Consider the following 14,473-nt stretch of genomic DNA (forward strand, 5'->3'; position numbering starts at 1 on the left):
TCCATGTTGAAGACAAAGGCAAAGAAAGTGTTAAACATCCCTGGCTTGTCTCTATCCCTGTTTGTGAGCTGACCATCCTCATCCTGTAATAGGCCCATGTTATTTTTAAACTGCCTGTTGCCATTAATGTATTTGAAAACACTCTTTTTAATAATGATTCAGAGGGATAGAAAAAGCTGAAAGGTAGTTTGAATAAAAAAGAGCAAGCTTATTGAAATGTCAGGATGTCACCGACAAACGCTGCAAACATACTGGCAGAGTTTAGAGGGCTTTGCACATGGACTGTATTTTGCTTGTGGATTTTTTTTCTTTCATTTAGAACTCAAATTAGCAGAATTCCTCCTTAATCTTGACAGACACAAATTAGATTGATAAGTCCATAAACTCCATTTTATAAGAAAAGTGAAATTTTTACACCTATTAAAAAAAAAAAAATCCACTAAATCAATCAATGAGTTATCCATTTAGATTTCTTTGTGCAGGTTACATATCTTGGGACAGAATTGTCAAAATTTATTGTTGATGAAGTGTCAGTTTCCAGTGACCTGGAGTTACCAACACAGGAAGGAGAGCCTTTGGGTATGTACCACTTAAAATCTAATATTTGCCATGACTGAAAGCATCAGAAAGTGATTTCTGAAGAACTAAAATCCCAAAATTCCTCTATTGCTTTCCGATTGCTTTTTCTGGGGTACATGATTGTCACAGATCTTGGGCTTGAAATAAAAGTAGTGCTAGAACTTATACATGAACCCTAAAGAAGTACACTTCTTTTCTTCCATAAATTTGTTGTGTGAAGAGAATAGTTAATAATGACTTGGTTGCTGCGTTAAAATTTTTTGTGTAAAGTTTTACATTAAAATATCTGATATATAGTGAAGTTAATAAGCTATTTTAATACTTATTTATTCTGTTGCAAACTCAGATACACTAGCATAAGTTTTAATTTCACGTACATCTTCAAATCGTATTGAATAGTCTGTGTTGGTGGAAATCCCAGTATGCCCAAGCAACGATAATAACCCCTGGTTATTTATCTCTTTTAGAGATAAATAGTCATAAGAAACAGAGTGCATAAGAAACAAAATGACACCGAACAATTTTTTCGGAATTGCCCAGCAGACTTAAGAACTTCAGTCCAATTTTGATAAGTAATGTGTTCTCCGGGAAACCCAAGTCTCTTTGACAGCCAGTTGTGCTTGGAATCCAAAAAGGTTTTGGGCTTTTGGGGTTGGTGCCATTAATTGGATGAGATTTTGCATTTCATGTGAACTGGGATACCAGGTTTAGTCTGTTCTTAAAAAATAAATTAAAATATAATAATTCAAAATAACTAATTTGATATTCAAACTACCATGTTCTGCTGGTATCTTCTTCAAGCTAAGACCATCCAGATGATGAGTTCAGTTTGCCTTGCTTCAGTAACTTCAGTTTATACCAGGTGTAAATGACTTTAAAATGGGTTTAGTTTTATAACTTTTTAATAGGCTTTTGAAAATTTCACTAGTTCTTCTAAATTATTCCACTTGCAGAATATTTATGATAAATGTTGTAACTTCTAGAACTGAGAAATCTATTTATTCAAAAAATACTATTGACAAATGAAAATCAGCCTAAAGGGCAGAGAGTGTTTTTTCCCAAATAGTCCAGGGCAATCTGGAAAAGAGTACTTAAAGAAGTTGTTTTTTGTGATGTGTAATTAGCCCAAGGTGAGAAATTGAGGAAGGGAAAACCAGAGTGTTTGCAGTTTCAGTTCTGTTTCAGATGGCCAGATATATAGTAGGAAATTAAACAGTGCCTTAAATAGTTTCAGGAAAGGATTAACCTGGAGTGTTGTATTGTGAGAACAGTTGCAGTCATTTGGCAACTCTCAAATGGTTTCGAGTTCAGGAGTTAGTTTGTTCCAAACACTGTTCACAACAGGCATTTTGCCTGCAGCCAGCCTACTCAAAAACAGAGGAAACGTTGCTGGTGTGGATGTGGACTATTCCATACTGCTTGCCTGGACGCATTCCCAGGCACTCTTTTATCTTTCTAATATGCTTGAAGCCTTTGCGTATTATATAGTAGAAGTTAATGCTGCTTTTGTAAAGAATCAAACTTCTGTTTTTCTCACTGTATTAATGAATTTGATTTTTTTTCTGTGCATCCCAGAGCCTTGTTAAGAAAGAAGACTGAGGTCTGTAATTGGAGTGATTTTGGAGGAGAATGCTATTCTTTTGAATACCCCTCCTTCACTGTCCTTCCAGCTTCCTGTATCTTAGCTCAGTGTTCATTGGGATACTGTATGAAGGGTATGGAGAAGTGGGAAGACAATGATATGCGCAGGAGCTGCATCTAGCCATTTTGTAACAGAAAGAAGCAGCTACCAATGAACTTTGTATGCAGCCCAGTTTACGAAGTGTGTCCTGAGAACATGTACCAAATCAAGGCCCCTAGGCAAGACAGATGGAGTTGATGTTCTGTTGCTGCCAGCGTAAGAAATCAATCATAATCTCAACCAATCTTTCCAGCTTGGTTGAGATTAATAAGGTGCTTGAAGGTTTGTACAGCAGCAGACTTTTAGCTACTTTAGGAGTGTTAGTGCAAAAAAATTGAACAGCATTAAATATTGCAGTTTTGGAATTGGTCATCTGAATCCCGACTAAATTTCAGTTTACGTCCCTTCTGTTCCAGGGTCATGCACGCAGAAAGAGGGAATTACTGTATTCAAGTCTGAGTGAGAACTAAACATTTAAGCAAATAAACAGTACTTTTAGACTATCTGTATATAGGAAAGCAGAGGAAACAGTTATTATATGGCTTGGAATTTATTCCTCTGTGCTTTCTGATACATGTAATGACGAGATAATGTTTGCTAAAAATGACGAAGAATAACAAGGATTCAGAAGCAGATGTCAGTTGCAGAGTAGATGTTGATGTTAGGTAATTAATTTCATATTGAAATTCCAGAAAAGTGGCTTAAAATAAAAGCTTATCCAGTTGTTACAGTAAGTGTGATATGCATATTCATTTTGAAGGTTGCTATTTCAGGAAGGCAGTCTTTGGAAAACAGGTAGTCCAGTTCTTGTGCTCTGACAATCCTATTATGCCTTTAATAATCATTAATGCATTTAATAACCCATCTTTCCACTTAGAAAGATTAGAACAACTCTTGTTCAACTTTAGTTCATGAAAGACCCTAAAGTTGTATAGAACAGAGAGTGTTTTCAAGGGTATCTGGGTGATTTCTTAATGTCTAAACCAGGAGCTGTTTCGGAAGGTTTATGTTAGTGTTATTTCAGGTATGGAGCATAAAATGAGCAGCTGAACTCAGTAAGTTTTCTTGAAAGCAAGTAAGAATAGTTTTGCTGTGATCATGATATGGATATCATGTGATATGGTATATGTTTCTGTGTTCCTTGAGGCAAGCAACGAACTCATATATTTAGTAGGCTACTTTCCAAGTTAAATTCATGTGGTGTCTAGTAATTTTGCCAAGGAAGGCATATATTTTTTAAAAAAAATCATCTTACAGCAGCAACAACTGGGCTGCAAAGGAGCAAAGGAAAGTCTGCCCTTACATGTGTTAGGTGGTGTAAGACTAAGTGGAAATTTAGAGAAAAAAGTTAAGAAAAATAAAAAGCATATCTGCTCTGTGCATTAAAGCACCAGTGTTAAGTGTTACTTTTTGTTCTTAGAAGAAAACTATCGTTTTATGCTCTCAGGAAAGAATTTTATCACAAGGGTCTGCAGCAACCATAGCCAGCACCATCAGAGTTTTAGTAGTGTCTCCATTGCTCAGCCTCTTGAGAGCTTTGACCTGAGCAACATGCATCCAGATACCCCATCCTTGCCCCCAAGAGAAGTTATGAAAACTTTGCTGTGTGCTGAAAGAGAAGCAGCTGTTGACAGGGAATTTATGAGTAAGTGTTCTTTTAACTGTCTAAAAAGCTAATGGTGGATTCAGGGACTGTGCAAGAGGTATGAAAGGAAAAAGAAAGTAGGTAGCATGGAACTGATTAGTGTGTGGGAGGGAAAGAGTGCTGGAGAAAAAGGATGACGCTGCTGATGGGTTGGATTCATCTAAATGACCCAACAGTGATTTTTTCAGAACTCAGTACGGTTGACTCTCCTGTGTCCAAATTAGAAACATTTTGCTATTTTGATGTAGTTAACAAAATAACTCCGTATCATTTTGAGTACTGAGTTAAATGTCTTTCCAAAATAATAGCATAGCCAAATGTCTTCTGGATTTAGGTGGAGAAATATGATACATAAGCATTGCTAAATAATCTCATGTAATCTAATTTAAAGGAAGATGTGGAAATGTTCCTAAACATTCTCTGATCTTTGTGTAGTTGACTGAGCTTGTAACATTGTGTTTTCAGTTTTACATTTTTATGTTGATTGCACATTAAACCCTATGTGTAATATTTGTACGATTTGAACAGTGATAACTGCACTTGGACCTGGTACTTTTTTCTGTACTGCTTGTGGTTACACTAAGAGGGACGATCCTGATTGACCAAAGTGCAAAGTCAAACCTCACTCAAACCCTGGTGTCAGGTAACACTGCACTGAAGTGGGAAACAGCGCCGAGTGAGATCTGCTCTGGGAGGCAGTAGGACAGAAACCAGAAGTGAAGGGCCTAAACTTTGTCAGTCATTGCAAACTGAAAGTATCCACGGTTTAAAGCATTTCTTTATATGCTTCTGTACATAGGCCCTGCAGCTACCTTGCAAAGGATGAAGTTTACCCCAGGGTTGACAAACCTCTGCAGAAAATGCTTTGTTATCCCACACGTTTATTTTGTTTGTTTTGTGATGGGGTTTTTTTGGTTGTTATTTTTGTTGTTGTTGGTGGGTTGTGGTTTTGGGGTTTTTTTTTCAGACTTAGTAAAAGCCAGAGCAGAATATTTGGAGGAAGGTAGTCTTTAAAGTTAAAAAAACCAGACTATGTAGTAGATTGTTTTCAGATTTATGTATAAAAAACCCCAATTGAACTACCCTATGATGTGAATTGAAAAGTAATGTCTCATAGGAGTTACGTTTCTCTGCTGAACAAATTAACAGCCACATTCATGTTTTAAGAAATATGGTTACTAGTTTTGCTTAACAGAATAATGGTCTTGTAGCATATGTGGTCCTTGGGTGCTCAATCCTGTGTGGAAACTGTTACAGCAAGAGTGTAGAGTAATTTTGTAGCAAAAGTAACCATAGCAGTCAGTGGAGATCATGCAAAATTAAAGTTTCATAATATAATAAAAAATAGTAAATTGGGAATTTACAGAAATGTCATTCCATATATAAATTTTTGTTTATACTTACTATAATTACCCTGTTAATTGAAGGAAAAAAAGCTGCCTAAAATGCAGTATAAGGCTTAAAAAATTTAACCACCATCTCAAATTTCGATTTCTCAGCCTTCTGGAATCCAAATTTTTTGCATCCATAATATTTTTCAAGCTCAGAGGTATTTCAAGGCACAAGTATTACACTGTTTTCTCTTCCTTAGGGCTCATAGACAAAATATTTAAAAGTATTTTCCAGTACTGTAAAGTACAAGGCAGTTGCTTTAGGTACTTACTTACTTTACTGAGAAGCACACAGTTCTGCTTGCAGAATTTACTAAGCTGTGTTTTCCAGTACCTTTGCATACCGTGACTGAGGTATAGGCTTTCTTCATCTGCACACTCTTCCTTTCCAAAATCCTCTATCTGCTGTTGTTTGACTTCCAGCAGGTTAGAAGGTAGTATGTCACATGACTGACTCAGAACTGAAGTATGTGGCCAGCAAGCAACAAACAAAAATCACTTTTTAGATGGCCAAAAACTTGTGGAGGGGGAGAAAGGGGGGAAAAAGAAACAGCTATCAAGGACTACATGTCATGGAAGCCAATTCTAAGAATTTAATATCTATCTTTCTTACCTGTAAGTTAGATTTTTCTGAAACTGGCAAATCACTGCAGAAATAACTAGGTAACAGTGTGATTACACAGAATCACAGGCTAATGTAGGTTCAGTGGGACTTGTGGAGATCTTTAGTCCAACCCTCTGTTCAAAGTAGGTCCAGTTTCCAAGTTAGATAAGGTTGCTCAGTGCCTTGTCCAGTCAAATTCTGAATATTTTCAAGGATGGGCATTCCATAATATGACTGTACAGCATATTCATGTGCTTATGGTGATTTTTTCCCCAGTGAATGTAGTTGGAATCTTGCTTGAAAAAACTTGCAACCATTGCCCCTCTTTGTTGATACAGAAACCATGTTTCCTTAAGAAAACCTACCTAAGAGTACATAAACTAACTCCTAGTCAAGTGCTTTGAACACTGGCTTTCTGGCCTTTTTACTTTGTGAAACAATTGTAAAAATAATCCTTTGATAACTGACCCATCTTCTTAATTCATCAGCTGCACTATGATGTTTTCATCTGCTTTGGTGGTCCCATGGAGACTGAGAGAAGACTAAGGCAAACAGAACTGTTGTAGATAATCTTCCTAGAACACATTTATCTTTTCTTATCTTACTTTTGGAAGCAATAAACAAAAGGCAGTGTGATACACAGCAAGCTTCAAGAGGCACTGGCTTCAGCTGCTGCTTTGCTTGAAACAGAGAGGAAAGACTTTTTTGACACTGTACATGTGAAATAAAAGCATTTAGGAGACTACCTGATGATTTTACCTTGGTGAGTGTTCAGATTATATAATACTTCTATCTTTTTTTCAGTGACTTTTAAGAAAGTTACAACAAAGCTTCTAAACAAAACAATTCAGTCTTTTAATCACCACATGCTAATAGCCTAGGAGAAGGCTCTATGAGTTGTTCTGAGGCTGTACATAATACTCAGCAAATGAGTTACAGCCGCTGTAGATTTTGCCAGTGCTTGGAAAACATGAGCTGCTGTTTTTTCTACAGGTGGGCTGAAGTTTGATTTATACTTTTTCTTCCATTTCTTCCAGTCTGCATCTCAGTCTGCTATAAACTGCAAGAATTTTAAAGTATTGTGTTTTTAATTACCCAGGTTTAGCCCTGGAACTGCTTCTTATGCATTATCTTGGCACATTAAATTCAAGTTTCTTAAAGTGGTTAGAAATAATTTTAGAGAAGCATTTTCCTTCCAAATGATTATACAACTGTATAATCAAGTGTACAACAATAAATCAATAAGTTTGAAAAGAAAGAAACATATGCTGGAAACCTGCACCCCGCTAGTCATACCAAGAAGTAGACTCCTAGGAATCATATTAAAGCAATCTTTGTCCCTTTTAATAAAAGGTACTAGGTTGTTGTTATTGAACTTGCAATTTGATATTGAAGTAGGGTGATTGATTTAACTGAGAAACCAAAAGGTCATCTAGACAACTGTGTAAAAATATTTGTGTGAGAAAAATGGAATCAGCTGTTTTATTTCAAAAATACTTATTATATTTTATTTCTTTATAAATTCAGTCTTGAATATAGATTCTTCTGTGGGAGGCTGTTTACATTTCTCAATTGGTATTTGCATGTGTGTCAATTATACTTCTCTCACCTTTTGAGGAAAAAATCATATCTGTATCAAAGAAGGCAAGAGTCACTGAGATTTAAATTGTTATCTTGTTTCTCTTAGAGGTTATTGAAACATCGGTGGATTTCTGGAGTGCAGTGGAGGACTTGACTTCCTCACATTGTTAAGTGAAAAACTTAACAATATCTTAATACACCAATCCAAGGTTCCTAAAGAATAATGATTCAGAATGTGTCATGTACAAGTATTTGTTACTGGCTAACAGGCCCAAGGATACCTAGAAGAAGATAAAAACCAGTTACTGTATGAGATTGTGATGTAGGCAGAAGTTTAATGGAAAATAATGTATTCGTGTCACTTCATATCACTTATCTGGGCAATGCTTTAAAGAAAACTTTTTTTTAAATATTATTATTTTACCTTCTTCAGATGTTTAAAAACAGAAAAAGTATATCTTTTGAAAAAGTATACCATCTCTGAGTCCTTTTGTAGGAATAATATTTTCTGCCAAATGAAACATAAAATAATTAGAGATTTCAGCGTAAACCTTGAAAGTGATTCTTTAGAATAAAAGGCATGATTACTTAATCTTTAATCATACCTGCAAGTCCTTTTCCCATGCAGATACAGAGTGCAACAAGAAAGGCCCAGTTATAAAAACTTTGAAAGAAGAATGATTTTAAGCACCTAATATTTTTTTCTGCTTTGTGACATTGTTTTTGCCAATCTCACTGGAGGGCAAAAAGGAAAAATGAACTTCTGAGGAATACTATCCTTTACTGAGTGAAAAAGGAAATGTTTCTCAAATCTAGCATTTTATCTAGAAACAACAGAATAGAATAGTGAATTGTGGAAGTATGAATTAAATTCCACATTATTACTATACAAATTCCAGTTATAGGAAAATGATGAACTGAACTTATAGATCATCCACAGTGACTTATGTCTGATATGTGAAGGGAAAAAAATGTAGGCTAAGGTACTATCAGAAGGTGCTCTGCGTCCTTCTGGCACTGTTATAGCTGTTCCATGAATTATCTGGTCATTAAAGTCCATTAGGTAGCTTCCGAACTAAAATGATTTATTTATTATAATGATGCTATAAATATCCTTTGACTTTTTTTCAAAGAGTTATAATTACTAATTCAAAAAAATGCAGTGTGTGTAATTTACAGTTGCTTTATAAATTAATTCTTGGGGAAAAGCTACTTTCAGAATTGGGATGGGGATAGCCAAAGAGGATCACAATTGACAAAATCCCTGCTGACCTGTGTCTTATAGTGGATGGACACCACCCTAACTTCAGGTGTCTAACTGACATGGTTCATCTGAATGTTAAAAAAAGATCACTCCTTAGTAATTGGTTTGTAAGGACAGAAACCTTGGACTCCAGCATTTACAGGAGGAAAAAAGAATTGATATCAAGTGAAGTGAATCAAGAACTGTGGGGAGACCTGGAGAAAAGCAAAAGCATTCAGAGGGGAAAAATATTAAACTACTAGGAAAACATATTTTGTTGGAGAAAGGTCTACTCTTACTATTCAATCTGTTCACACACATCTCTTTTTCCAAAATGTCAGGTCTCGATCAGCTGAAAGAAAAGTTGTTTTCAAAATTACTACTAGCATGGGCAGAATTCTTGTGCCTCAATTTAGTAGAAACCTTTTTTTAAGAGTCAGAGGGCCCAAAAATGTTATGTGAATTGCTGGCTGTCATTTCTAAGGCCTTGTTTGGTCTGAACAGACAATGCCTATTGAGACTCCTAGATTTTGACTGGTCTTCTCTAAGTTCTTGAGAGGAGTGTGGGTAGGTCCCAAGAAACTTGAAAGCACTTAAAAATAGATTTTTGTTTTATAAATACTCCCTTGTGGCACTCTAGATCAAAGGCTGTCACCTTTAAGTGTGTTGTTCTTAGATCTTCTCTTAGCTTATGCATCTGTAGACCATGTCTAGACTAGCTGTGCTGAACCAGATCCTTTTGAGTTAGAAGAATAAAATCTCCTGTGACTTTGCCAAATACTGCAAATGAGATCATCTTTCCCTCAGATGATCTCTCAGATTATACTAATGATTACCTGTTTTACAGAAATGTTTAAACTGGATTCACTGATGCCTGTAAATTTACTCAAATATGTTGCTTAAACTACAAAAGCATTTAAATTCCTTTTACAAATAATTTCCCCAAGTAAAATAGTTATAAAATGCATAACCGGGCCTCTGGATAGTCCCAACACTTTCTTGCTTGGGATAAGTAAGGAAGATACCAATGGGATTTTCAAAACTGTAGAACTAAAATAGATGCCTTCAGAGACAGAAAAACTGTTGATAAGCAGGATGGAAAAGCTGCGAAGAGACAACATGTGCATTCCACATATTTTTGGGGAAAAAAACTCATTCTAGTATTGATACTTTATCCTGTAGTTCATGAAGATGACAGAAAACTGAGAACACCTAACAGGACAGCAAGGGTAGGAAAGCAGAGAAAGACCCTGCCTCTGTGTGTCTTCATTTATTAAGTTTTCCTCTGTATTGGGGGCCCTGAGTTTTGGATAACAGTATAGCAACATTTCTCTGCTGTTTACAGCCTGGAAGCTGCCAGTCTTTCGTAAGGGTCTGAGAGTTAACAGTCAGCAGAATGGAGGAAGGAAACATCAAAGTGGGTATTGGATGATTAAAAATAATAGGAAAGGGAAAGAGAAAGGGGAGAAAAAATTGAGAAAGAAAAATGGGAAGGACATTAATAATCTGTGTCAGAATATAGAGGAAAAAACACAGGGACTAAAATACTGATTCATCCTTACTGGGGAAGAAATATTGTCTATGGATGTAGAAATTTTGATATCAAACATTGATGTCAGAATTGAGGAAGGCGGCCTTAGGAAATATAAATTACTGTGGTTTTGCTAGCTGTTGACTGTTACCTAAATTATTAAAAAATAGAGGTTATAGATATTAGATATTTTAATTGTTCACTCGGGTAAAGTATTTACAGTAGAATACTGATATTTAATTTACAAAATCTTAATCGGATAAGTAAAACGTAAATTTAACCCAAAGGAATCAACAAGCTGTCAGCTGCTGAAGAAAAAAGTTACTTCAATAGATCTAATTGGTCAGATCTCTCTTACACTTTTGTATTTGAGTTGAGAATTTTTAGTAAGTAAGTTAAATCAATGTGGAGCATTTCCAAAGAGTATTTCCAAAGTAAGAAAGGAATGTCTTTTCTCCAATTATGATCTCTCAAAACATGATGTTAAATTCAGGCTGTGCTAAGAATTTTCCCTCTGCTTGTATACAAAATGTAGAGATTTGAGAATGAAGAAGCTTATTTTGAACAAACCAAAGCAGATTGAAGCCATGCCTGTCATGTCACTGCAGTACAGACTCAGAATTAATGACAATGTTTCATCTCAGTTTCTGCCAGTTTCTTTTATAAAAAAAATTCCCAGGCATACTTTTAAGATTATTTTTACCTGAAGTTGTTCTTAAAACTATATTTTGATTTTCTGTCCAAACATTCCTGTTTGTACCCTTTAAAACATCGCTTCTAGATGAGTGTATAAGTTGTCTTCTTCTAGTGCAACTGACAGCTGCTTCACAAGTGGTAAAGACTGTGTGAGGAGGGTTTGTGATGTAACTTCTTGCATGGGACTTGTGTGCAGCCTATCTTTGTTGCAGTCAGTCATACCTAAATATACCCCAGACATGAGATCATATACTTTGTTCTATTATGTACTATGCTGTGGCTGAGGGTACTGAAGATGCACAGATGGTGTAAAATGCCGAATGCAATCCTGTCCTCACTGGAGTCAGAAGTTTTGCTGTGGACGTCGCGGGTGTGGAACATCCACACACATAAAACTCCCTGTTTGCGTTTCTGAACACAGACCTTTTGCTTCTAATAGCAATTTTCTGCTTCGCTGCTTTTGATGGTGAGCTCCTGGGATTCAGGGTGTGGCAGGGTAATTATTACCAAGACATGGAGTTAGAAGGTCTTAACACTTACAAGCTACACTGTTTGTTTTAGCACTGGCTTCTTCTACCAATGTTTTCAGCGAATATATTTTGCTTTTTGGAAGCGGTGTAGGTGACACAAATGGAAAACTGTAGTATCAGAGAAAGAGACTCTTGGGGTGGCACATGGGAGCCCAGAAGTAGGTGCAAACTAAATGGCCAGCTGATGTCACTTCAAATATGTTTTCTCTGCACTTTGACAAGGATTTATCTTGACTGATCTAATAGTCCTGAAATATGTACCCTGTTTTGCTTATTGAATGTTGTTTGGACACCTTCTTGATGTGGCTTGTTGTTTGGTTTTGTTGTTGTTTTTTTTAATCAGAAGACATCCCTACTTTAATGACAGTCTTCCCTCTCTTGATACCACCTGCTAAGTGTGACAGTTCTGCCCTCACTGGCAGTTTCTGTGCTGGGCTGGTTGTGGCAGCTCAGCAACTCTGTTACTTTGTGCAAGGGTGCTGAAGGGAGAAAGTGAGGATGAAAGATAAACAAAAGCAAGTAACACTGAAATCTACAGTTGCAAATGCCTTTTGGGGTCTGTACTGTGTACGGAGAAATGCCTTGTAACATTTCCTACTGCTGGATCTTTACAATGTTACTTTGTGAATGATTTTTAAGTTTTAAAAAGTTCAGTTTTTGTATTGACACAAATGCCTTAAATATATTCATTTCAATAGTTAATTCAGTCCAGCAGATATTTAAATATTGCAAACACCCATTATTCAATCCTGCAATTTCTTCTCTATGAGTGTATGCCTTCCTTTCTATATAGTCCTTTCAGGACTGTAGGATGGGTATTCCCTGTGAGAGTCCTCAATTTAGGGAAGTACACCAAGCGTACCTCTTTGTAGACATAATATGTGAAATTCCATCAGTACTAAAGAAAAACTGCATTTTCCTGTTATGTAACTGGAAATATCTGGGATGGTTAACTTTTCAGCCTGGGCACCAGAAGGTCTAATATGGCCCTTGTCTCACTGTAGGCTGGATGTGGGTGAGAGATACTGGTGAAATGTCCTGAGTCTTTCTCCACAAGAATTCTAGGATATGTTACAGATTTGTAGGGAACACTAATGATTACATGGTCTCACAAATAGCAAACACCTTTTTAGAAAGTAGTGCCAATGTTTGTTTTCCATTACTCCAGTAAACACTCTGTTATCATTTGCGTTCATTTTCAACAGGCTCTTCTGTCCAGTTTAACTCAGTGGAAAGTCTGACACATTTTCTTCAATTCTGTGAGAGAGTAATGGTACGTAAAGAGGAGTTTCTGCCATGCTCTGTAATGGAAAAGCACTGGAGTTTCTACAGAGCGTGTGAAGATTTTGGATTTTAAAGACTTTTTGAGTACTAACATTTTTTTTCCTCTCATCACTTAGAAGTAAATACTTGGGCTTTTAGAACTAAGTGCTACGTTACTATCATTTTGATAAATCATTTGCCCAGCACTTGGAATGAATGGAAAGACTGATTAAGTGAGGAACAGTGGAGTACTTAGTAGCAGATAAGGATAACTATCAATATTTAATTTTGTGCTGCAAAATTAAGAAATGGCGAAATAGATGAGGACTGTTATACAGTGGTACTTATGAATTATATTCCAGGTTGATAACTTTGTATGGAATTCAAGTTTTAATTTAAGATTTAAGCAACTGCTCATGCTTGATGGGGCAGCACAGAACCTGACAGATATCAACACAAATAGTTACTTCCTACACCTAAACCTGGAACTGCTCTGGCTGAGCATGTGCTATCAGAAATGACAGCACATGTTTGTGTAATAATATAAACTGTTAGGGTAGGCAAAAAATCAAGATGGGCAGCTTTGAAAATCACCAGCAGCTTTGCTTTGTGTGGCATGAATATAACATTTGAGAAGAGGGGCAGGTAGTGGGAGAGGTTAAAAGAGGAATTTTGGCCACTGGAAGTGCTCAGGGAAACTCCATTCATGTTCCAGACAAGTGTTTCTGACAGGCAGAAAATGTGCTGGCATATGGCAGGAATTGCAGTTAGCCTGTTTGCAGAACACAAATATTTTCATCTGACAGCATCTTAGATATTCATTCCAAACTCTGGCGGGTTTCTATTTATTTTAATTTTACAATGTGCGAATCTGCCTTAGCAGCATATTTGTAACATGTCTGACTGTCATGAGAGTTATCTGCATTCAAATGGCATTCTTGCTCTTTCATTCTCTGGACTATAAGAAGGGATGAAATAATTGTACCTGCTGCTGCTAACTCCAGTGAATGGGATGAGAAGTATCTCTGTCAATACAAAATAGCCTCAGCAAGATATTTGTAGTGCGAAGAGATGTTCTGCAGAGATTTGATTAGTGGCTTAAAGAGAAGTTGGTTTAGGGAAGAGAGGGGGGTCTGACACGCAGACAGCTAATACTGTGCCATAGGATGCATGAGCAATCATAGGTGGGCTGTAAGAATAAAGAAATGCAAATGGCCTGGAAGTCAAAAAAGGTAAGTGCTATTGAGTAACAGGTATTTTGTAAAGGTCAGTTTCCACAGAGAAAGAATATGGAGTGGTCTCACAACTGCAGCAGCAAAACAAACCTGAAGGCATGTTGTTTTAAAAGGAAGTGTTCATTCAAATATGGCACTTACACTGAAAAGCAGAAAATATTTGACTGTTAAAATGACCTCTGAATTGCATGTTTGTTTGACATTTTTTCTTTGTTGCAAGATGTCTAATAAAATTAATGTAAAAAACCCATAAGTGTCTGACAGTAATATTTTGGTCCATTATATTAACATGATTTCCCTTATATTAACATGATTACATGACCTAAGGCAGTCCTTAGATAGTGATAGAAAACTGAATTGATTCAAGCTGAGCAAAGAGGTAAAAATGCAAAGTGCTACATGAAAACCACTGGTTTTTACTGATGCCATATGTAAAAGTAAGCTACCAGTGGTTTTTTGGTTGTTTTTTTTTTTTCCAATTTTTGTATTATATA

The 14,473-nt window shown here is 36.3% G+C and overlaps 1 protein-coding gene across 15 annotated transcripts in view; it reads left to right on the forward strand.

Moving 5' to 3' along the window:
• ANKRD31 (ankyrin repeat domain 31) overlaps window positions 1–14,227 on the forward strand; it is a 60,502-nt gene extending 46,275 nt beyond the window's left edge. For 12 of the 15 annotated variants that reach the window (XM_027635234.1, XM_027635219.1, XM_027635217.1 and 9 more), the window contains 3 exons: window positions 483–579; window positions 3,708–3,905; window positions 12,687–14,227. In XM_027635234.1, the coding sequence (XP_027491035.1) occupies window positions 483–579; window positions 3,708–3,905; window positions 12,687–12,838 (447 nt within the window). In that variant the 3' untranslated portion in view covers window positions 12,839–14,227. The remainder of the gene's footprint in view (window positions 1–482; window positions 580–3,707; window positions 3,906–12,686) is intronic. The other 3 variants (XM_027635223.1, XM_027635222.1, XM_027635227.1) reach the window with 2 other exon arrangements.
• The last annotated feature ends 246 nt before the right edge of the window (window positions 14,228–14,473 follow it).

This window comes from Corapipo altera, unplaced genomic scaffold (genome assembly GCF_003945725.1).
Source record: "Corapipo altera isolate COAL_440 unplaced genomic scaffold, ASM394572v1 61411, whole genome shotgun sequence".
NCBI classification, from domain to species: Eukaryota; Metazoa; Chordata; class Aves; order Passeriformes; family Pipridae; genus Corapipo; species Corapipo altera.